The sequence below is a fragment of the Miniopterus natalensis genome, chromosome 15, assembly GCF_054644295.1.
Source record: "Miniopterus natalensis isolate mMinNat1 chromosome 15, mMinNat1.hap1, whole genome shotgun sequence".
Taxonomy (NCBI): Eukaryota; Metazoa; Chordata; class Mammalia; order Chiroptera; family Miniopteridae; genus Miniopterus; species Miniopterus natalensis.
In genome coordinates this window covers 4,418,297-4,443,742 of record NC_142095.1, presented here as the reverse complement: position 1 = coordinate 4,443,742, position 25,446 = coordinate 4,418,297, and the positions used below count along the sequence as shown (strand labels likewise).

The 25,446-nt window shown below is 41.0% G+C and overlaps 1 protein-coding gene across 1 annotated transcript in view; it reads right to left on the bottom strand.

The window, feature by feature from the left end:
* Positions 1-17,056, bottom strand: part of SMARCC1 (SWI/SNF related BAF chromatin remodeling complex subunit C1) — an 81,186-nt gene extending 64,130 nt beyond the window's left edge. Inside the window, exons 1-6 of the mRNA XM_087824791.1 lie at positions 16,862-17,056; positions 9,506-9,625; positions 6,014-6,099; positions 5,233-5,314; positions 4,021-4,113; positions 1,733-1,802 (exon numbers count right to left, since the gene is read on the bottom strand). Coding sequence (XP_087680917.1) covers positions 1,733-1,802; positions 4,021-4,113; positions 5,233-5,314; positions 6,014-6,099; positions 9,506-9,625; positions 16,862-17,056 — 646 coding nt within the window. The remainder of the gene's footprint in view (positions 1-1,732; positions 1,803-4,020; positions 4,114-5,232; positions 5,315-6,013; positions 6,100-9,505; positions 9,626-16,861) is intronic.
* Between the last annotated feature and the right edge of the window lie 8,390 nt (positions 17,057-25,446).

Genomic DNA, 25,446 nt, shown 5'->3' with positions numbered 1-25,446 from the left:
AGTCAAATTTCCAGCTATCGAAACTAATGATGAAAAGACCCAAATACAACAGCTAAAACTATAAAACTCTTAGAAGAAAAGTTAGGTGTAGAACTTCAGGACTCTGGATAGGCAATGGTTTCTTAGATTCAACATCAAACACACAAGCAAGCAACCAACCAAGCAAACCAGCTAACCTAACCTCTTGTAATTGTTTTTAGCATCTGTAGAATTTAGCAATGTCCTCCTTCCACTATTGACATTATTTGTTCTTTCTTTTTTCTCACTTGTTTGCAGCACAATTAGTCTCTTTTCTAAGAACCACTTCTGATATTGCTGAGCACCTTACTAGTGTAGTTTGTGCTTCATTAATTTTTACTCGTATTTTCCTTTATTCTCTAGCTTTAATTTGATGCTATTTTTCTAGTATCTTGAGACGGATGTGTGAACCATTGACTTTCCAGTCTTTCTTCTTCCCTACACATACATTTCCCTTTCGATATGGCATCAGCTGTATCCCAAAAAGTTAATTTCCTTATACTTTATGAATTTCATAATTATTCACTTCCAAAGATTTTCCATTTCCACTGCAATTTCTTCTTCCATCCATGGATTACATGGCAATATATTTCTTAATTTTCAAGCACATGAAAATTACCCGGTAATCTTGTTACTGACTTCTAGCATATCTGCACTGATAAGAAAAACAGTGCAGGATAATTAGTTACTCAAATCTGATATAATTGAGAGCCACTCCATAGAGAATTATTTCTCAATCTAAATTAATTAATTTGGTTAATTAATAATTCATATTTTGTTTCCCAACTTTCCAACCTCTGAAAGAGAATGGTTAGCAGAAATCAGTTGCCATAGGTCTAATGAACTCTGGCTAGTGACCAAATGAGCTTTCAGGATAGCAGGGCTGAAAATCAGAATCTAAACCATTACAAATTCACCAAACTAACATATTTCTGAGGGGCCCTTCACACAGCCAGTAAGCCAATCTTCACCAGAGACGTTCTTCTATCTTGTAATGTCTCTTAATTTTCAGAACACAAGAGACATAGCAAACATGAACTAAGTAAATACACAAGGCATGCCTAGATTTAACACCCAGAAAGTAATTACTGACAAAGAAATAAAAGTCTAATGATTAGAAAGTTGGACATCACAGAATTAGTCTACTTAGCCCAATTCAAAACTAAAAATAAAAAATTATAAGTTCAAATAATCTGTAGAATTTAATACAGTCAAACCTCGGTTCTCGAACGTCTCCCATCTCAAACAATTCAGTTCTCGACCAAGTTGTTCACAGAAAAAATACCTCGGTTGTAGAACAAAAAACTTCGGTTGTTGACCCGACAACCTTTTCATGCTGATACCTGTATGTTCAGTCACGTGTCTCTCAGGTGACAAACAAAAGAGAGAATGGGCAAGTATGAATCAGTTTACTGCTAAACCTGGCCTTGTTAACATCTCAGGAAATTGTGCTCTGAATATTTTTGTGTTTTTTTGCTTTCAGGGGTCTGGAACTGATTAATTCAATTTACGTTACTTCTAATGGGGGAAAATGATTGTTTTTTTAACAAATCGCTTCTCTAATAGCCTTCTAAAACTAATTAAGTTCGAGAACCAAGGTTCCACTGTACTTGAAACTCTTTCTAAAACAGCCAGTTATACCGTTTAAACCTCTGCTGATATAACTTAAAACCCAGTGAAGAGTTTATCAGTTCACAACCAAAAACTAACTTACCATCTTCCTGTGAGGAAGGATACGGATAAATGTGGTGGGAAGCTTTTGACTTCTCATCAGTAAATGTCCCCTGAAAAGCAATGAAAAAATAATGTAAAATTAAAGCACGTCACCAAGAAACTATGAGATGCCAGAAGCAAAGAGCCTAAAAATTATAAAGGCATTATTTTACTTATACTTTAAACGTATTATTTTAAGACTACAATATTTTTATTATTTTTAGTCAGGGAAAGGGATAGTGATGAAAAGGAACAAACAAAAATAAATTATCTGCAGATACAGTTTACACTGTTCTATGGTAAAATAATACAAGCACTCTTAGCTAATTCTCTATGTATCGCTCTCTGGGTAACCTTATCAGTAGTATGAGTATCTCTAATTTTTCTTTTTAAATCCTCACCCAAGGACATGTTTTTATTGATTTTGGGGCAGGGGAAGAAACATCGATGTGAGAGAGAAATGTTTACTGATCAGCTGCCTCTCACATGTGCTCCAACCAGGGATCAAACCTACAACCTGGGTACGTGCCCTGACCGGGAATCGAACCCACAACTTTTTGGTGTATGGGATGACGCTCCAACCAACTGAGCCACACCAGCCAAAGCTGAGTACCTCTACTTCTTAAAGTTACTACAAAGTCATCATAAATTATCTTTACTACTTGAAGTGAATCAATGCAGGTTTATGGACATGAACCATACATGACCTAGGGCGAGAGGGCGAGAGAGAGAGAGAGAGAGAGAGAGAGAGAGAGAGAGACACACACACACACACACACACACACACACACACACACGGTAGGGCAAAAGTAGGTTTAGTTGTTCATATGGAAAATAATACAATAATTAATAATAGAAGAATAAACTCTGTGTTTTGTGTACTTGTAACTATAAACCTACTTTTGCCCTACCCTGTATATGCTGTTGTTGCTTTGAGTCAATGTTAGAAAAGTGGATGATTAAATGCTCAAGTCTTAGCCTGGTCACAGCTAGAACACTACACCCAGTCTAAAACATGACTTGGAAGCCATTTAAACACAAAAGTTCTCATTCTAGAGACCCCAAGAAGAATGAGAAGTCTTAAAACCAGGTACAAGCAGCACCTTTATAAATGTCCTGAGTATTGTCTTTGACGAGTATTTATTAATTATTAAAATCAGAAGAAAATAATGCTATTTTCAACTAAAGGAAAATTCTAACATTTAGGGCTATCTAAAGATAAATTAGCTACCAAATAAAGCACAAAATTCTCAATCACTAGAAGTGTCTGATCAAGAGTATTCAGTAGCAGTACTATTATTAGCTTTTAAGGTCTCCTCCCTAAGACTCTATGAAACCAGAAGATCTTTATATCTTGTGACCTCCTGGTTCATAGGTGAGCCTATTATAAACTACTAAATCTCCAACTGTAAGCAGTATTAGAAATCTTTGCTTTAGGAACTTGGAAGATATTTTACTAAATGCTAAAACATAGTTCAACTAGCAATCACTCTTGCAGCAGAAAAAATAGATATTTAATGAAGCTTCTCAATCCTAAGCATTACTAAAACTGTCACTCGAATGATGTTATTTCAGAAAATTATCTTCTACCTGGGTCTCCTCACTTAGTTTACATGACATGGGCCTGCTTATAGTTTAGCCCCATGTAATCACAAACCTACAGGCAGTAAACACCTAAAGTCTCAGACTAAAATTAAGTTATAGGAAAGAGGTGAAGATGTTAGAAGATAGCACTGGTACATGTGAATCAAGGTAATAGTAAGCTTATGGGGAAAACAGAATTTCCCAGTCATTTTTAAAAAGCCATAAATACAGTAATACATGTAATAAAAGGGAGACCAGGTTTACTTGAAGTAGTGTTTTATCTCCTCCCAAAAACTGTGTCACCAACTCTCAACTCTGTGTGCCTTTGTGATCACAGTGATGTAGAATATGCTCACTGGTCTTCTTTACTCTACATGAGCACATTTCACAATAAGACTATGACGACTCCGTCCCAATGCCTTTATTAAATGCTACTCTAGGACATATATGTGTATTAAATCATCACATAATATACGTTAAACTTACACAATATTATGTGTCAATTAGATCTCAATAATGCTAGGGGGGGAGTGCTATGCTAAGCTAGGAACTGGAGGTGAGTAAAGAGAAAAAAAGCTTAGTACTATAAGAACCCAGAAAGAGAAACTTATATTTAATGCAGATATAAACTGAAATCAAAAGATACTATGGTTGAGATTTATGTTTACTACTACATGATGTTTCTGTAGTGACCGTGTCTATTACCTGATGTCGTTTGATAATATCTTTCAGTTTGTTAGCCAACTTCAAATCAATGTCTGGAATGAGGTAGATGTTGGGTCTGGTGAGACAATTGCTCTGAGAAAGAAAGAACAGATTTTTAAATTCTCTTGGTTTTGAAATAATGTCACATTATTTATGCATCATCCTAATGGCAAAAGTGGCACTCAAAGCCATGTTGCTTAAAATGGGAAGATATACTTTAGTATGTAAAAGAATGTAAAAGTCTTATGTCTATATAAAACCTAGGTGCTCGGCAGGCTACTTAATGACACCCCCAGACCCCTTCTCTGTAGCTAGGTACACCTGGACAAAAAGATGTTGAGAATTATGACCTAAAGAAATTCATCTTTTTTTTCATTAAGGCACCAAACTGGTGTATTAATCCTCTAGCCAATTTTACCTGAACTTACTTTATCAGTCCAATGCAGTGTTTTCACCTACACCTTTTGTTGGCTGGGGGTAGGTGTGTACTCATTTTGGCTCATTACGTGAATTACTTAAAATGTAAAGATTGTGGATTATAGCTCTTTCCCCCCCACTTCTAATCTTACATAAAAAAGTGATTAAAACATGCATATTAACTCCCTCAACCACCACCAAAAATCAACAACAAACAAAAAACACTCAGCTATATCTCTAGCTAAAAGTCCAGGAGAAAACTTTTCAGCATTCAGTTAATGATAATACCTCACTAAATTTTTGCCAGATGCCTCCCCCCAGGAAGTTAATTCAATGATCATCACAAATTATCAATCAATAAAAATACTAGAAAAGAAAAGAAGAAAATGAAGTGTTCTCTCCTCCAGGTCATACACTAGTTGGGGAAGTAAAATCTATACTTATGGCACAACCATGAAACAAATCCAAAGAAAACCACTTTATAAACAAATGGCTGGTAGGATGAGAGAGTATTTATATTAAACATGAAAGAGACTCAAGTAATGGGTTTGGTGAAATTAATAAAGAAAAATATCATAGATCACTTCACCAGAAGCTTAAGGTCAATATTCCATAAATGACAAGTTTTAGTCATACTTTATAGCTCTAATCTCCCCCAAAACCCGTAAAAATAAAAGAACAATAATTTCAGAAAGTTTTTCTTCTTTTGATTTTTTTGGCAATCTAATGAAGCTAATATTAGAACTGAAGTATATCCAAGGAAAAAATGTGTAATAATTTAACTTTCTCAGTTACCTGCACCAATGTTTTTTCAATATTCATAAACATCTCAACGTTACGATCCATTCGGGATGGATTCTGTAGATCAAACCTCCGCCTAAAAAACAAGGTAACTAGTTAATTTGTCTCCTATCTTAAACAAAAGTAAAAACTTGGTTGTAGCATGCAATGCAAATGAGCTGGATAGATTTGGAATTAAAACAGTGCTACAAAATGAACAAGGGTATTCTCTCAGTCATATAAGGAAGCAGTGTCAACATGCAAAAGATTAAATTTTAAGACATTAAGATCCACTCCAGTTAAAATGAAGTATCTGTTCCATAAAGTATCCAGTTTTCCTTAAACCTAAGATATTTTACATCATATAGAAAAGTAGTCCAACAGCAGTAAACTACTACACCATTCTTCAAGTACAAAGAAAGTCTATCGACTTTGTATATGCTTAAACATCATTTGTTCACATTCAACGGTGTCTGGGTTCTCTTTGATATTACTATTGTCCTAAATGTGGTAAAATTCATCTTTACTTAAAATCTTTTCCCACAGTCTTTTTATATAAGTACCCAAGCATAATATTTTGGTGTTGTCTTCACTGATTCTTAGTCATTTTCAGATGGCTAAATCTTTACAAATTTGAATGCTTTCTCCATATTTTTTACTCAACACTTACTTTGCTTTTGCTTCCAGGGAGAATTTTAATTCCAGGGAGAGGGGTATAGCTTAGTGACTGAGAGTGTGGGCTGTGGAGTCAAACTTCTATATTATATCAAAACATGCAAATAAATACAAAACTTACCATCCCTGTTCATTTTTATACTTGTAAGCAGCCCCAAGAATGTGACACAAGGTGCCTCCAGCTTTGAAATCCATGAAACATTTAGCCTAAAAATGATCCAAGTTACACATTAGGAAAATAAAAGTTCTGACAAAATTACTTATGTCTGAATTATTTTATCAACTCAAACAACTCCTTAAATACTATCTGAAAAACAAAGAAACATAAAGAAAATTTTCCAAAAATGGATAAAAAAACATTTCTTTTCAAATTCAATTAACATATTACTCTAAGTATAAAATCTGTAAAAGGAAGATTTACAAAAGATACATCAAAATGTTTCAACAGTTGCCCTGGCTGATGTGGTTCAACTGGTTGGGCGTTGTCCTGTGCATCTTAAAGTTGCCAGTTCCATTCCCAGTCAGGGCACATGCCCAGGTTGTGGGCCCCATCCTCGGTAGGGGGCGTGCAGGAAGCAGCCAATTGATGTTTGGCTCCATGGATGTTTCTCTTTCCCTTCCTCTAAAAATCAATAAAAAAATCTTTTTTTTTTTTTTAAATGTTTCAACAGGGAACACTAATGCACAAAATACTGATATATGACAAACCCCACTGGTAAGTATAAAATTTGATTTTTAAAACATATGAGATTCCATAACAGACAATTTCCAACAATATGGTTTTCCTATAGAGTATGAAATATAGTATACATTAAATTTTTTCTAATTTAGTTTCCTAACTTTAAATTATCAAAAATTATAACTGAAGGTACCAAAACCTGAGCTTTCCAGAGCCATGCATTTTTTTCTCTAAAAACTATTGTGACAAAATAATATAATGATAAGAACTACATACTATCAAATATTAAGGAGACAAAAAATAGAATGGTGGTTGCTAGGGGCTAGAAAGAGCAATGGGGACTTACTATTTAATGGGTAGAGTTTCAATCTAAAAATGAAGTTCTGGAGATGGATGGTGGCAAAGTTTCACAACAATGTGAATGCATTTAATACCACTGAACTGTACACTTAATTATATATATTTTCCCACAATAAATCAAATTTCAGAAAATAAAAGATTAAGAGGTATCATTAAGATGAGCTCTTCCAAATTAAGCTGACAAGTAAGCCCTCTAAGTCAGTCTGACCATCCTGGTGCTTTTTAAATACATGGGTTCTGTGTTCCTAATTTATTTTACCCAACACTATTTTCAGAACATCCCAAATGCTGCATTACATATTCCTAAAATACATCTGGATGCAATTCTTATTGAACTTGCTGTTTACCTGAGAAAATGTACAAATCCACAATGCTGTAGCATTCGAGTCTTAAATTAGAAATAATGTGCGCGGTGTGCTTACTAGAGTAGAATGAGACTTAGTCCTACTACGCTTCCTGAACCGCATATGCCAGTCACTATGGCAAACGTGTATGCCACTCAGCACAATACTGAAATGACTGCTTTATAGATTTCTAGAATATGAACTCCTTGAGGACAGGAACAGTGTCTTATTCAAACCTTTAACACCAATATTCGGCAGAGTGCCTGACAAGGTAGGTAATCTATAAAAATTTTCTCAACAGTTTAAGCATATTAAAATAATTTAAAAAGTCAGGGCAAGGCTACCTAAGGAATATATATTGAGCAAACCTGAAAAGTAAAACATTGGCACACACAGTTTAAGATTAAGGTCAATTTTTGGACAGATATTAAATTTGAGAAATTAAATCATTATCATATACATATGCTTAAGACAGACAAAATAACTTCTACCTACCACTACAGGGACAAGTCGTAGATGAAAAGTATAAAACTGAGGCTTTCAGTTTTCCAGTGGTAAAAGCTGAACAGAAGAGGGAAATTCATGAACCTGTCATGGGCACACGCTCCAGCAAAAAAGTACAAAAAGAGAAACATCCCTAAATATGTGGAAGAATAAAAAACATCATGGATTCTTACAGCTTGCATGAAAATGGGTGTGGGATTCCGGCCCTCAGTATCAAAATCACCCAGATAAAAAAGTAACAGACCAGAGCCAAGGGATGAAGAGCTCGAGGCAGACAAGAGACTTCTCAGGGACACCGACTGGGCCCCGACTGACCTCCTCACTGGACCCTCATTCCAACCACCCCCACCCTGAAGAGGCCTTGCTCTGAGTGACACTGGATGTGCTTTAAGTACAAAAGGTCATGTTCTTAAAACAGTCTCTGAAGCAGAAGCGCAGACTGTTAGGGGAAAGTCCTCTTGATTAGCATGAAAAACCTAAAGAATAAGAGGGCAACGGGAACGACACTGAGCTTTCTGGGGCCAGCCAGGCCCCCGTCTTGCGAGAGCGCAGCAGCTGCGCACCCGTTAGAGACGCTGGGGGCCGGGCGCAGCTCTAACAGATGCTTCTATTCCCAGCTGCGTGACCACACAGCTCTTGATACACGGTTCTGTCTCTGGCACCTGAATTGGAATTCAATCTAATCTTATTCTGGATGTACACAAGTGGTCTCATCCTATTTATAGCCCACCTAAAATTCTGCTAAGCAGAATGAAACCTAGAAAAGCTAAATCTAACTGCAATACTTAAAAGTGCTTTAAATTTGTGCCAGTGCCCTTATTGCTTTGATTTATTAATTAATGACAAGGTAGTGCTAACGACTGGTAAGAAGCAGGGGATGCCCTGGCCCCGAAGCTCGGGTAGAGCGCCGTCCCAAAAAGGCTGTGGGCTCAACTCCCAGTCAGGGCACATACTCGGTTGAGAGTTCAATGCCCAGTCAGGGCATGTACGGGAGGCGACCTATAGATGTTTCTCCCCCACTCCAAAAATCAATAAAAACATATCCCCAAGTGAGGATTAAATAAAAAAAGGGTCATGGTTGTCAGGAATTAGTGAAGGAGGAGGAACCAACAGGCAGAGCACTGAGCTTTTTATGGCAATGACACTATCCTGTGTGCTACGATAATGGTGGATGCATGTCATTATATATTTGTCAAAACCTGTAGAATAATGGACCCTGGGCTAAGGAAACATAACTGAGTCTTCAAATCATGACTTATCACAACTAGACATATTTCTAAATTTAAAAGATCAAAAAGTTTCAAAGATCAGCATAAAAAAGCAGGGAAATCAACAAATTTTCCCCTACAAAATCAAATGTTAAAGAGAGAACAAAACCTACAGATTTGGAACGAAAATAACCCAGTATTTCTATACCGAGCCAAACAGTCAGAATATCTATCGCAAGAACAGAGTTATATTCTCACACAAGCGCAGAATCATCCCACCTACAAAATATAAAAATTCCACTGAATAGTATTCTACCCACATGGACTGAATCGGGAGAAAGAATGGAGAAGACCTGGCACAGCAGAAACTATAAGGAAACTACAACACAGTAAAATGTTAACAGCTAAGTCTCCATAGTGACTTTCCTGATGTTTAATGCAAATGTTAAATGACTCCTGAAAGAAGCTTCCTAGTTAAAAAGCAATAATATTCTGTAGCTAAAAGCTGATGTACTTACAGGGAGCTTGGTGAAGGCCGGATTGGTGACATGCTTCCCAAAGGCATCTTCCTGGAACTGGAGAAGCTGCACCACCAGCCCAGCCAGCGTTTTATTGGTAGGTGCATCTGCATGAACATACTGCAAGATAAAGACAGGGTCTCAAAAACTGGGACAATCGTACAGAATGTTAGCTTACTTCCTACTACCTACTGAGCACGGCACGGGGGCAGATTTATAAATGTCTGAGACTCGCTCTCTGCTGTAAAGAAGCTTACAAAAACAAAGGGATAGACAACAGTCTCTTTAGTTAACGGATCTCAGGAATGACAAATACGAAGCTTAAGAGATTAAACCCAGCCCGGCCTGGCATGGCTCAGCGGTTAAGCATTGACCTGGGAACCAGGTGATCGGGGTTCGAATCCCGGTCAGGGCACATGCCCGGGTTGCGGGCTTGATCAATGACTCTCTCATCATTGACGTTTCTATCGCTCTCTCTCAAATCAATAAAGATATATTTTAAAAAAAAGAAAAGAGATTAAACCCAGGCCATCCCACCTGGACCTTAGATGGTGAGATTCTGGACCTCAAACGAGCCTGGCCAGTGTGTTTTGTATGTGGAATGAATGTAAATAATGTGTGATCAGAAAGCAAACTATGTTGTATTTAAAACAGGTCCACAAATTCTTTAACACACCTCTCATAAAGAGGTGGGGTCTATACCCTCTTCTACTGAATCAGGACCATCCTCAGTGATTCACTTGCAACCAACAGAATGCAGAGGTGATACTATGTGACTTCTGAAGGTATCCATGCTGAGATGGAAATGTAAAAAGGCCAACCCAGTGGCAGGCACAAGCTAGTTTCACAGCAAAGATAATGGGCAACATGGCAGGGAAAGCATAAACTAATGAATTAAATTAAATGTAAAAGTTTAATTCGGTATTAAATGTTCAATATCAGTTTGTGACACCAATATTCAACAATTTTTTTTAAAACCTCTAATTCTGTATAGGAAAAATACCTATATTTTCATCAGCTTCACAAAAGGCAACAAAAAAATATATTTTTCTTTCGGTAGCAAGCCTCTCTCCCACTACCATCCAACATTTCAAGATTAATGTAGTTAAGTTTCTACTACAATAAATAACATTTAAGTCATTTACATATGGCAAAATATCGGCTGCACAGTCTACCATTACTATGTTGAACGGCTCTCAATTTGTGCTACAGCCCATCAAAGATAGAGCACAATAGACAAGGACAGTTCTTAAAGCTCAGCACCTCTCAAATTCTTATTTGTTCAGGTGCATTAGCTTTCTAATGAAACAGCCAGTGTGCAGTTAACTTTGCTGAAGGCTGGTTATTATGCTGAAATGTTTTATTTTACATCAACTCTTCTAGACCAAAAGTTAGTAAAATCCAGCCTGCTGCCTGTTTCTGTGTGGCCCGCAGCTGAGAATGATTTTTGCACTTATCTACAAGATTCCCAAAGGGGTCATTTAAAAAACACACAACCGCCCGGCCGGGCGTGGCTCAGCGGTTGAGCACCAACCTAAGATCAGGCGATCAGGGTTCGAATCCCGGTCAGGGCACATGCCTGGGTTGTGGGCTCAATCCCCAGTGGGGGGCGTGCAGGAGGCAGCCGATCAATGACTCTCTCATCATTGATGTTTCTATCTCTCTCTTTCCCTCTCCTTTCCTCTCTCTGAAATCAATATATATTTTAAATAAATAAAAATAAAAAACCCACAACCACCCTGCAGTTTTTTTGCATATGTTAAAGCAACATGAATAATTAATAACAGTAAATTTTTATTTTTCAGCAACCTGTAGATAACTGAATGCCAAATCCTAAAACTGAAAAAGACACCACCTTGGAGAAAGGCTGTTCAACTAAAGACAAATCAACCCCGCAGGCAAAAAATTATTTAATAATTGTTTTATGTATATAGTTTTGTATACATTGTAAACTTCACTGCTGAACATGTTTCATTCTATGTATCCTGTCATTTAGAATGAGAAAGGTTTCATGGGAACAACCCTATCCTTTCACAAGAAAGGCGGCCAGGTTCAAAGCCCAATGAAAATTATTACTTTAGATTTTAAAATCCAATTTTTAATTTATAAAATATGTGACTGGTCACTTTTTTCCAAATCACCCACAAAAATTACCAAACATGAAAATGTAAGAGATGTTTAATTCACATATGAAATTTGACATTAACGTACTATTACAAACATATCTTTTTAAAAAAATATATGTCTTTATTGATTTCAGAGAGAGGAAGGGATAGAGATAGAAACATCAATGATGAAAGAGTCATCACTGATCAGCTGCCTCCTGCATGCCCCCAACCGGGTATCAAGCCCACAAGCCGGGCATGTACCCTGACCAGGAATCGAACTCATCGATCTCCTGGATCCTAGGCAGACGCTCAGCCAGGCTACAAACTATATCTTGTACCCACTCAAAAGGCAGCCAATGTATGACTTTCAAGTGGTTTATAAATCAACTTTTAAAGGTTTAAAAATAGCAACATTCTACTTCTCGAGAATGAAGCTGGCTAACCACTGGATATATGGCAAAAGTATCACACCCACCTCCAACTTCTATCATCTGTCTTTAAGGACTATCTCACCTGATTCGAACAACAGTCCTATGGGAGTCACAGTCTTACTTTCAACTCACAAGGGAAAAATTAAAACACAAAAATCATGTGATCTGTTAGCAGCTAAGAGTACTAAACTCAAGTCTTCCAACCAAATTTAATAATCATTCCACTATCCCATACTGATAACTGAGTTCATTTTGACTGCTTCCAAAGATATATCACCTAGAACATAAAAAGTTCTTAACAGCTTTCAAAATACTGACTCCTGACCATGAAAAAAAAAATTGATTATATAGACTATTTAAGTCAAGCATTTTATCTTTTGATCAAAAAAGTTCAACACCCTGTTTTACTTAAAACAACTTTTTAGTCTCAAAGTATTTTAGTCTCAAAGAAAGTTATGAAGTTCCGGCCTTGGCGATTTCCTGAGGAGGCAGCCGATCAATGACTCTCTCTCATCATTGGTGTTTCTCTCTCCCTCTCTCTGAAACCAATAAAAACATACTTTGGGAAAAAAAAAGTTAGAAAGATGTGTTTAGAAAGCTTTATTAATAGGCCTGCTTTATATTACCTATGGCATTAATAAAGTTTAACTTGTCCCTAAACAATCCTATTGCAGCAAATAAGTCTTTAACTGTTAAATAACTTTAAAAAAAATTTTTAAATATATCTTTACTGATTTCAGAGAGAGGAAGGGGGAGAGAGAGAGAGAGAGAGAGACAGAAACATCAATGATGCCTGACTGGGTGTGGCTCAGTGCTTGAGCGTCGACCTAGGATCCAGGCGATCGGGGTTCCATTCCTGGTCAGGGCACATGCCCGGGTTGTGCGCTCGATCAATGACTCTCTCATCATTGATGTTTCTATCTATCTCTCTCCCTCTCCTTTCCTCTCTCTGAAATCAATAAAGATATATTTTTAAAAAAAGAAGAAAAAAAGAGAAATATCAATGATGAGAGAGTCATTGATCGGCTGCCTCCTGCACGCTCCCTGCTGGGGATTGAGCCTACAACCCGGGCATGTGCCCTGACCAGGAATCAAACCTCGATCTCCTAGATCCTAGGTTGCAGCCATGCCCAGCCGGGCTGTTAAATAACTTACGTAAAGGGCATTTAAATGCCTTCCTTAGGCAATCTACTCTAGTTTAGCAATCATCCTTAAATCTAAATCATTCTTAAATCTCATTTCAGAAATTAGACAAATTTTGGAGAAACTTACCTGATACCTTCAAGGTATCTGAGTTGAATCAATGTGAGATCAGTAAAGTTTTATAATCTGAAAACCACTCAGAAACTATGGACAGAATACAGCTCTCATCTTTATCAAAGTTAGGATGAAAGACATGTAAATACAAAGAAGGCAACTTAGGTAACAAAACAAGCTTCCCACTGCTACTAGGCCTAAAATGCAACCTCAGGCAAAGAGTTAAGCTCTTTAGGCTTCAGTTTCCTCTTATCTAAAGCGGTCACCTCCTCTGGACTTTCGCCTAGCTGAACCTCATTCCAGTCAAAAAGTATTCACTCTGTGTTGCTAAGCCAAATTTATCTACAAAGCCTAAATGAATAGGTTCCTAGACTAGTTTAATCTGTTCATTCATTGAACAAATATTTACTGAACACCTACTAACGGCATTTAGAAAACAGAAACAATACAAGGAGCCTGGCCAGACGTGGCTCAGCGGTTGAGCATCGACCTGGGATCCAGGTGACTGGGGTTCGATTCCCAGTCAGGGCACATGCCTGGGTTGCAGGCTCGATCCCCAATTTGGGGCGTGCAAGAGGCAGCTGATCAATGAGTCTCTCATCATTGATGTTTCAACTCTCCCGTCCTCTCTCTGAAATCAATAAAGACATATTAAAAAATAATAAAAGTTGCCTTTTAATTTGCAATCCCCTGGGTTTTCCACATAGGTGTCTATCTTTTTCACAAATTATGAGTTCCTTAAAAAGAGGGATTATGTGTAGCAAACACACACACACACACACACACACACACACATACACACACACACACAGAGGGCAGGGGAGCCAGGCAGGACTCAGAGAATCCCAAATCTACCACTCCTAACTAACCTTAGAGAAATTACTTAAATCTGGAGCCTTGGGTTCCTCTCATGTGTAAAACGAAGTAAATAATGTCCATTATTCAGGACTGGTGTGAGGATTTAGGTGAGTTATGTTTTAAGTGCCTGGATATGGTAGATGCTCAGTTGTTCACTGACGGCACGGATAGACCCACCAATAAAAAGGGGACTACCACCCAGCCAGTGTGGTTCAGTGGCTGAGCACTGACCTAGGATCCAGGAGATCCAGGTTCAATTCCTGGTCAGGGCACATGCCAGGGTTGGGGGCTTGATACCTGAGGTGGGGGGTTTGCAGGAAGCAGCCAATCAATGACACTCTCATCATTGATGTTTCTCTCCCCCCCCCCAAAATGGGGGAACTACCAATGTAATGTTTTTTATTCCATATAGTTGCTCAGATTTATCAATCTGAAAATGCAGTACTAAATGCAACAGAAAAGTTCAGTGGACAAGTAAAGATATGGTGTGTACAAAACAAGCAATAATACTTTCACAACTCGAACACCTCTCTCAGAAACTGATAGGATTTAGGTTGTCAAATCCAATTCTGAATCTGAGTAGGCTCAAGAAATATACTCTGGATTTAAGAAACTTGGAGAAGTCAAACTTAATTTTGACTTTGTCTTTAAGACCTCAGGGAAACGAAGCCAACATTAACCTACTGGCCTCAACACTCTGGGACAAATCCTTCAGTCAGCCTCACTCCACTTCCTCACCCACTCAAACAAATCTCTGAAGGATTATCCAAACCTTCAACTGCCCTCTTAAAATTGGGACCAAACAGATGCACAGAGTTCGGAGAGGTAGAAATTATTATTTCTCTTTCTTTTTCCCTTCCTTAATATTTGATTTGAACAATCCTATGGGAATCACAAAGGAATAAACTAAAGAAACATTACTGAGTATTTTTCTTTGTTAAAGCTACTTTGATAAAGTAATACAATATTATATGTCCATTATATCTCAATAAAACCGGGGGGGGGAGCAGGCTGGGGAGGGGAGAAAAAAAAATCAAGGAACATTGAATTTAAGACCCAAAGCACTGGCTGCAGGGTACATGTTAAAAAAATAATATTGTCATAATATATATTCAGTTCCCTTGGCCACTTCCAGAAGCTCTAATGCCTCCACAAAAAAGTAGTGAATTTATTACTATATAAGGGGCAGGAATATTCTTGTCTACTTTGTAGATAAGAAAAATCTACAATTCCAAATGTGACTCCGAAATTCCAGGAAAGAGAAAAAAAAAAGCATCTAAAAATATACTGTAAGTAATAATATATATTGTCTCTCACTTCCTAAAACTTCACATAAGAAGTAGTTATTTCCGGAAGTACCACAGCGTAATTGTCCAAAAAAAACCAAGATGCCTGCTCATGCCTAACAACTTCAAAAAACTCACAGGCTTCACTGTGCTATGACCCCAAATAAATTCAGGATGTCCCTTCAAAATGCATACACTAACGAGCTGATAACTCACTTAATTTTGAAAGTGAACTGTGTGTTAATAAACACTGACTTTATTATCACTCAAAGTGTGTACATTCCTAAACTACTTTATCTTTTCATTCATTCAGCAACTATGTACTAAGTAACTACTAAGGGAGAGGGTATGTACTAAGTAACTACTAAGGGAGAGGCTGTGTACTAAGTAACTACTAAGGGAGACGCTGTGTACTAAGTAACTACTAAGGGAGAGGCAATGAGTACTAACCCCGTTCAAGGACACACTGTACTGAACAGGCCCACAAGGTCCTTACCCCACTGCCCTGGTCTTCAGTGGGGAAGCACAGAACTGAAAAAGGCCTTCAGAAAACCTGGGGGCAGAGGGAATATTTTTGGCTGTCTGCTTCATTACACCTTCTAAGGGAGACATTCCTAAATATTGACATAAAGAGGAAGCTGAACACTTGTTATAATCAAGGGGTTAAGTCACTACTTCCAATACCACTGACTCGGCGGAACTCGGATCCCAAAGGGAGGAGAAACAGATAAATGAAACAATTTCAAAAACTGGAGCGAAGAAAATAAAGATAAGAAGTGGGGTGACCTAAGACCAGTGGGGTTCTCCGAGAAGGCCTCACTGAGAAACACAGGTCCAAGTGAACATTAAGTCTTGTACTCTCACTATACATAACCCCAAGTACTACAAAGTAAAAACTGCCCGTTTTTAGTCAGTTCTCATCAATACTGCAATTCAATAGATTAATTAACCTGCATTACTACCTTCCGAGTACAGATGTCCAAATTCGTTCCCTAGCAAATCAACAACAGGTAGGAGGCCCTCAGTCACCTCCCTTGACGTTGAAGCCTAGTCCCCAAACAAAACGCTGCCGCTTTTCCACGCCGGCCCGGACAGCTTTTAATAACCATTGTTCACACACCTAACAAAAGAGAAACAGTCACACCCAGCGGGTTGCTGGGCCCCACAGTTCCTGCGCACCGGGGGGAGCAGGGGCTTCGCCGGGGACGCGTGACCCCCGCGGCCGGGCCCGCAGCCCCGTGGAGCCGGGACGCGCGGGCTCCGAGGGCCGACCGCGGGGGCGTGGCGAGCCCGGCGCCTGCCTTTGTTGTCCCTCGTGGCGCGCGGGGGGAGGGGCGGCCCCGGGCCCGCGAGGCCAGTAGGCGCTCCGGGACCCCGTCGCGTGGCCTCCCGGCCCCCACGGGCGCGCGAACCCACCTTCTTGTAGTGCTTGCCCAGCCAGACCCGCACCGAATCCAGCTGGGACACCGTCTCCGGGCTCTCCCAAAACTTGCTGGCCGGGCCCCCGTCCTTCCGCCGATAAACGGCCAGGCCCGCGGCCACCGCCGCTCCTCCCGCTCCCGCGGCGCCCGCCGCCGCCCCCGGCCCGCCGCCGCCAGCTGCCGCGGCCATCGTCGCCGTCCGTCGTCCCCACCGCCCGGCCTGCCCCGGCCCTCGCGGCGTTCCCCGTTCGCACCCGCGCGCGCGCGCGCGCAGCCGTCACCGCCGCCGCCCGGCCCCGCCCAGCCAACCCCCTTCCGGCGCGGAGGCCCGGCCCCGCCCCCTCGCCCGGCAGCGCCCTAACCGCCGAGCCCTCGCGCGCACGCATGCGCAGCCCTCGCGCCGGGGTAGGGGCCGCCGACCCGCGCGGCTTCCGGCGTCTTCCGCGCGCTGCGCCTGGCGGCGCCGCCTCGGCCTGTGCGCCGCTGGCTCTCTGCGGGTTCCTGTGTCGCCGGGTCGTTAGGCGGGCGACAGCTGCATGGGGGTTTTCTGTCATCGCCGGCCGCAGCCGGAGGGAAAATCGCTGATGTGAGAAGTTCCGAGGGGAAAGCCCGTTTGGGGCCGAGTGCGGCGCGGGAGCCCGCTCGCTCGCCCTCCTACCCTCCGACCCAACGACCCTCCGACCCAACGACCCTCCGCTCCGAGCGGCCCATAGGCCTTTGTACGCGGCCCTGTGGGGCGACCGCGCGGGGCTGCTTCGGCCGCGCACACCTTCCTCCCCGCCGTGGCTCCAGCCACACCGGCCTCTCCGTGCCTCAGGGCCTTTGCACCTGCTGTTCCCAGACCTGCAGCTCTCTCTCTCCGAGGGTCACTTAGGCGCTTTCAAATTCATAGCTTCAAGGTACTTCCGGAAAGCGATACCTGACCTTACAATCTTTTTTTTTTTCTTCTTCTTTTAAGAGAAAGTTTATTTAGAAAGTTACAGAGGTAGTAGAAGTGAGCCAGCTGGGCTGCGTAGGCTCAGGAAACAAGTTACAGAAGCAAAAGAAGGGCCCTTGGAGGTTAGGAGAGGAAAAGGCGAAGGTAATGGCCTGGGGGGGAAGAGGAGGGGGAGGGGAAAGGCGCGGTCGTGCTCCCGGGAGGAAGAGCGCTGACCAGACAATCCTGAGCCGCTAATCGTCCTGGACATCCCCTGTGTAGCACTCGCCACGATCCACTATTTTTCTTATTTTTTTATCGTCCACGTAGCCTCGGTGCAGGCAACAGGGCCTGTTATCTAGTAAAGAGTGTTCAATAAATATCTGATGAATGAATGAAAGGCCTACAGAGAGGCAGAAAGGTTTTACATTATTAACAAAGTATGAAGAATGGCCGTTACGGAGTTACGAACATCATGCTCTACGACCCCAGAAAAGCAGGTGACTAATTGTGAGAAAGTCTGGTGAGCCCTTGAGACCAACTTTTAAGAATGAATGGGGTTAGGTGGAGGTGGCGCCGGCACAGGGTAGAGCGGCTGGAGGCTGAGGCTGGGGCCACCCAGGAGCTGAGGACTCCGCAGTGCTGAACGGAGGCCAGAGGCTGAGCCACTCCTGGACTTTGTGGTGTCTGCCTGGCGGGCTGACCAGACTCTCACTGTGACCCCCTCCAGGGTTCCCAAGGCCTGTTCCCTGACCTCCATCATTTCTTACAGGTTTTCCTCCCTCAAGCACTTGGAAATCTCCTTAAGACAGGGACCCTAAAGAGCAAATAAAGCTGTTACTTTAATAAACACTACAGTTTCCTCTAAATTTTTTTTTTTTTTAAAGAGTGAATAGAGTGTGATGGGAAGGAAGGACATTTCTGACACATGGGAACAACTAGAACAAAGGCATCAAGGTGTGAAAGCCTGCTTGGTGAACCGCTCCTTACGCCCATGGGGTGGAAGCAGAGATGTTACTTGGTTATGTGAGTGAATTTTGACTGCCCCGTAAACGTTGGGAAACCAGCTTGAAGAGAGGACGACACAATCAGATGTACAGATTAGGACGGCGATTTTCAAGCAGTGTGCTGCAAGAATGTTTAAAACATGCAGTACCTGACTATTTAGTCGGGGGCACTGACCTCTTTTCCCTTAGATTGTCAAACAAAAAAATGACATCAGCCAACGCAATAGCTGTCTGTTGTGAATGAGTCAAAGGTATACCTTTTCTTTTTGGTCATATTGACAAAAAATGTATTTTTTGGTGTGCTGTGGAATTTTAGTAATTTATGTGTGCCATGGGGTGAAAAAGGTTGAAAGTCGATGGATTAGGAAGGTGACAGTTGCAACAGTGTGAATGATAGCTCAGAAGAAGAAAGCCTGGAGAAAAGATGACCTGATAAATAGCCTAGGACAGAAAGGATGAAAATAAAATACGAGCAAGACGTGGGTCGTGCCCTCTAAGAGCTTAGGCTTTAGAAATAATGCTAATAGCTGATGTTCACGGAGCACTTACATTATGATTTCTGCCCTGTGCTAAGTACGCCTGCAGGTAAGGATATTGAGGCAGAGAGAGGTTAAGTAACTGGCTAGCTAGTATTAGAGTCAGGTTTTTGAACCCAGGAATTACTTTGGAATACTACTCCCTCTTCCTCAGTTCAGTGTGTTGTCCAGTACTAGCACGTGAGAAGAGCAGAGAAAATGCACTGGAGAGCTCAGAAAGCTAGTCCATTTGCCTGGAGCCATGGAGAGGGAAGTCAGCAGTGCTATGCCAACTTGTTTGCTCAAGTAACTTCTAAAATAATTTGGAAAACCATACACCTATTTATTTTTAGAAAAACATCTTTTCACGCCCAAAATAAGTGCTGGTTTATAAGAACGAGTGTGTTTCCCCTCAAAGTCCTCTGTGTCATCAGACTAGAAGTAACAATTTTAAAAGTCCCCCCCAAATGAAGTAATTGAAGAGCACATTATAAAGATGGACATTTTAAAATAAAATGGTTACATCACTTTTTTAAAAGTTTTTATTTTGAAATAATCTCACAAAAGGCAAGTACAGTACCTCTTCTCTTCTTGAATCATATGATGACAGTAGGTTGCTGACGTCATGCCCATCACTCAGAACACATCTCTGGGGCCCTGACTGGTGTGGTTCAGTTGGTTGGAGTGTTGTCCTGTGCACTGAAGGTTTCTGGGTTCCATTCCTGGTCAGGGCACATACCCTCCCTTAATATGCTTAAATCTACCTTGCTCAACCTCAAGGCTTTAGGACTAAATTATTTAAGAAGAGAGAGTAGGCGAATAGGAAAAACAAGACATCACTCAGACCTATTGAAGTCTAATAATTTGGTGGCCATAATAAGATATGGACAGTCCTCTCTCCGCATAGAAATGCAATACCATCAATATTATTGTGTGAGCAGAAACTATGCAAAGCAAACTTAGTAATCAATGGAGAAAACTACAATTAATCCATGGCCTTTAAACTTTTATCAAAATATCAAAAACCCTATTGGTTAGGTAAGGAAATGGATATAGTAAAATTAATTTCATTAGCCAGTTCACATTGGTTCCATAAAGTTATTAGACATTGATGATGGGCCTGGTAAGAAGCTAATAATGTCTTGGTAGCATAATGAAATTAGGATGTTCCCACATGATGGCATCAGATAAATGAAGTCAAAATGAGCCATTGCCTACTTAACCACAAGTTAAACATAATTACTGGTTTCAAACTCAGCCTGACTAACAAATACTACCTGCAGTCAGTGGCTCCTAACTAATAGCCACCACCACTAGAATTAATGTAGAATTAACGGCTCAAACCCAAAAGGTGCTTCCATTTATGAATCTTCCTCTGCTGCTTCTAGCAGGGGTTAAGACAAAGTCCAATAAGCTTTTGAGAAAATAAAAAGATGGGGGTCTGAAAAAGAATCCTCCTTTGTATCACACGTCCTAGAGATTGTGAACAAGCTACATGACTTTCCAAGGTTAACTATTAGCCAGAAAGATTCAAAACAGTCAACAGTAAGACAGTAATTGTATACATTTACGTGGCCCATGAAGGCTAACTTCTTATGTCGTGCTTGAATCCTCACTCTGTGGCTATAGTAGCCATGTTCATAGAACATCTAACCAATTCCCATCATGAAGTGTAATCCATAAACAATCTGGCCTTCAAGTCCACTTGCTACACCTATCAGGCAGTTACATACATCTCTGGCAACTATTTTGAGTAGCTGAAATTCTAAGTGCCATCAAATTGCTTTTTAAAAATTGGGAATGTCCAGTATTTGTTTTTCATTTTTATAGAAAATCTCTATCTCCTGATGAGTCATTGGAAAGCTGTACTATGAGCTTTAATAATTGCATTAAGTTATGATATTAATATGCAGTGGGGCTAATCCCTGAGGTCTCAGATCACTTCTGCACCTTTGTGATGAAGACTAAAATAAACTTCGTCAGGGTGAGAGTTGTATTGTGAATTTTGATAACTTACTATGACAGTTTTATGTGCTTTTATTGAATGGAGTCCTTTGCAGTTTTAATTTTTAAATGGACTTTGGAATCCTTGGAGTAATTTAATAAAATTATTAATAAATAAATAAAAATTGGGAATGAGCCTTAGATGAAATGCCATACACCGGGCAGCTCTACAATAAACACGTTCCTGATTGATCAGAATCTGACAGAGGTACAATCAAACATCACGGGGAAAGGAACCCAGTAATGAACATTGCTGCCCCCTGGTGCTCAACAGAAGAATTACAGTTCCTCTCAAAAGACCCCAAGTAGAGAGGACTGGCACCAAAAAGCTCTGGCTGGCTGGTCACTGATTTCCTTGGTGTGAGGCTAATAAGCAGCAAGTTTAAACCTTTTACAATTCACTTTAGTCACTAGTATGTTTTGTTTTAATATGTTTTTATTGATTTGTTTTAGAGAGAGGAAGGGAGAGGGACAGAGATAGAAACATGGATCAGCTGCCTCCTGCACGCCCCCTACTGGGGATCCAGGCGAAACCCGGGTTTGTTCCCTGACTGGGAATCCCACCCAGGAGGTGGCCTCTTGGTTCATGGGTTGATGCTCAACCACTTAGAAACACAGGCCAGACTTGTGGGAGTTTTTGTTTTTATCACTGTTTTGATGTATTTCTATCATCTTGCATGTTTATTTTCTGTTTACCATGCTTTTCCTTTGCTTCTCTTTTCCCACTTTCTGTTCTGTTCAATTAACATTTTATTTCCCCTTGACTAGCTCAAGAGCTAGGAATTATATTTCTACTTGCTTAGTAGTTACATTTACATTCTTTTATGCGTCCTAAATAAAATTTCCAACGAAATCCTAAGTTGTCACTGTGGTGTTTCTTTCAAATTATAAGAGAAAGTTTATTTAGGTTACAGAAGTAGCATAAGTGAGCCAGCTGGGCTGCGTAAGCTCATAACAAGTTACAGAAACAAAAGAAGGGCCCTTGGAGCTTAGCACAGAAAAAGGCAAAAGCAAGTGCCTGGGGGGAAGAGGACCAGGAAGGGAAAGGCCCAGCTGGCTCCAGAGGGAGAGCATGCCTATTCCTGTCTGTCTGCCTCGGGAGTAACATCTCCTGAGCCAGGGGTGGCTGGGGCTGCCCTAAGGGTTGATTCTGTTCCCATTGCCAAGGAAAAAGTCACAAAATGGGATCCAGTGTGGTCAGTGAAACATGAAAAGGAGTCTTTTAGGACTTTACAAGTTGGGTACTGGAAATATCAAGGGGAACACTGTAAATTATGATTGTCTAACTCACTGTACACCTGAAACCAATCAATAATAATAATAATAATAATAATATGAGAACTGCCAAAGCCATTTTGCTAGAAACCTGAGGATAAGGTCTACTCTGAAGATGGAAAACACAGACGTGTTAAGAACCTGGGTCCTGCCCTAGCTGGTGTGGCTCCGTTGGTTGGAGCATCCTCACATACACCGGAAGGTATCGGTCGGGGCACATACCTGGGTTTTGGGTTGAGTCCCTGGTTGAGACATGTACAAATCCAACCAATGGATGCCTCTCTCAATAAACATATCCGTGGGTGAGGAATTAAAAAAAAAAAAAAAAGAGCCTAGGTCCCTGACACTACTGAGTCAATCAATATTAAGCTGATTGACTGAACCAATCAACTATGAGGTCTGCTAAGCCAGTGTTTGGGTTTTTTTAGACTTTTTAAAGTGGATTTTTAGAGAGAGGAAGGGAGGAGAGCAGGAGAGCAAGAGGGAAATATCAATCAGTTGCCTCCCCTATGGGCCCAAACCAGGAATTGTGCCTGCAACCTGGGTAAATGCCCCGACCAGGAATCAAACCTGAGACCCTTTGGTGCACGGAATGATGCTCCAACTGAACCACACTGGCCAGGGTGGCTTGTAGTTCTCAATCTCTGTTAAGTTTGGGGAGCCCCATCTAAATTCCTAATTGCAAGCAGCAATCCTGGCCCCAGTAATTACATGGGACATATCTCCCCACCCCCTCAACCATATTATCTTACAGCAGCGATTACGAACACTTTCCATCTCATGGCATACATAAGCTAATTACTAAAATTCTGTGGCACACCAAAAAATACTATATTTTTTGCCGATCTGACACACAAAAAAGGTATAATTTTGATTCACTCACACCTGACAGCTATTGTGTTGGCTGTTGTCATTTTTTAAGTTTGACAATCTAAAGAAAAAGAGTTCAGTGCCCTTGACTAGTCAGGTATTGCAAGTTATAAAAATTCTTCCAGCTAGTTGAAAATCGCTGCCTTGTGGGTTATAAACTCCAGGCTGCTTTGCTTCTATGTTTCTGAATCCATAGCCCAGGAAAGTACAGCTCTTTGTTTCTGGTCAACATAAATATTTTTAAAATTTTTAAAAATATGTCTTTATTGATTTCAGAGAGAGGCAGGGAGAAAGAAACATCAATGATGAGAGAGAGTCATTGATCATCTGCCTCCTGCATGCCCCCCACCAGGGATCGGGATCGAGCTGCAGCCTGGGCATGTGCCTTCACTAGGAATCGAACCGTGATCTCCTGGATCATAGGTCGATGCTCAACAGCTGAGCCACGCTAGCGCGGCTCACTCACATTTTTGAAAAAGCCTGTATCTTGGTCCTTTGGCAACACCATGGTTAATAACATTGGCTGAAAGACTGCCTGGAAGCTTTACATTCTCTTTCCAGTTTTACCAATAAATATTTTATAAGATTGAGAATAACCAACTTGCATAATTTGGCTGATGACATAAACTACAGCTTCTGTCAGAAATGACTGATTTTATAACCATGTTTAATGCATACCCAAAAACCTGATACTATTACTCAAATTCTCCTTTTTCTGCAGAATGAACAGGAAACTGAAGTGGAAACGTTTCCAGAGAGATGTTAGCAAAGCATGAAGTCTAGACACTGGACACAAGGAAATAAAGCAGTGCTAAGGAAATGACCAGAGAACAAGAGGTGAACTACGTGGGAGGGAGGGGAAAAGATACACTAACGAGCACCCACCTTAATACAAAGTGTAGCCGAACAGATACAATGTTCATTAAAAATAGTTCAAGGCTCAAGAACAAGGAAAAGATCTTCCAAAAGAAAACTACCCCTCTACCAGTTCTATTTTCCTTTGGGGTTCAGATCAGGTCTTTATCACTTAATTCACAGCAGCATTTCAAGCATAGCATGTATGGAGCCGAATCCACCATCTGACTCGTGTTCCTTAATTATGTTAACAGTGCATAATCTCTCCAGTCACCCTGGTACAGATCTCGAAGTCCTCTCTCCACACACCTGTGGCCAGAGCAGCCTAGAGCCCTTTCCACTGCTGAGCATAGTTCAATCCATTGCCTTTCACCGAATTAGTATCCTAGCTTCTATTTTTCCAGCTAATTCTACCTTCACATGTCCAGAATAACCTTCCTAAAAATTAGCTATTTTACTTTCTAAAAGCAGTTAGTTCACTCTCCTTAGAACTGTAAAAAAATAAAATAAAAAAGATTACAAATAAAGTCAAAATCTCTTAAGAGTAGCATTGTCCACTCTTTTTTTTAATGTCTTTATTGATTTCAGAGAAAGGAAGGGAGAGGGAGACAGAAACATCAATCATGAGAGAGTCATTGGCTGCCTCCTGGGGAACCAAGCCCACAACCCAGGCATGCGCCCTGACCGGGAATCAAACCTCCATGTCCTGGATCACAAGTCTATGCTCAACCACTAAGCCACACCGGCCGGCTGTGCACTTTTTGCCTAGCTCTCTAAAGTCCGCACACACACCCAACCGTCCGGTCACACTGTACGGTATGTCCTCGGGAGTGGCCCCTGTTCCCACCTCGAATGTTTTGCTCACATGGTTCTTTCTCTCCCTGATGTTGCCAGAAACTCCTTTCTCTGAAGCCCTGTCACGCTTTGCATTTCCTCTGCAGCATTCATCGCTTTTGACTCGCCTCCGCGCCCTCACCCTCTCCAGCAGGCCTTCAAGTCCCTCGAGGGCAGGGTCTCTGTATTCTCCACACCCGCTTGGCGACGGCCAGGCAGCGCCCCCTAGTGTCCGTGCGGGGGTCACCCCCACACACCAGGGCACAGAGCCGCGCTCAGAGTAAGAGAATAACCACTCGAACGA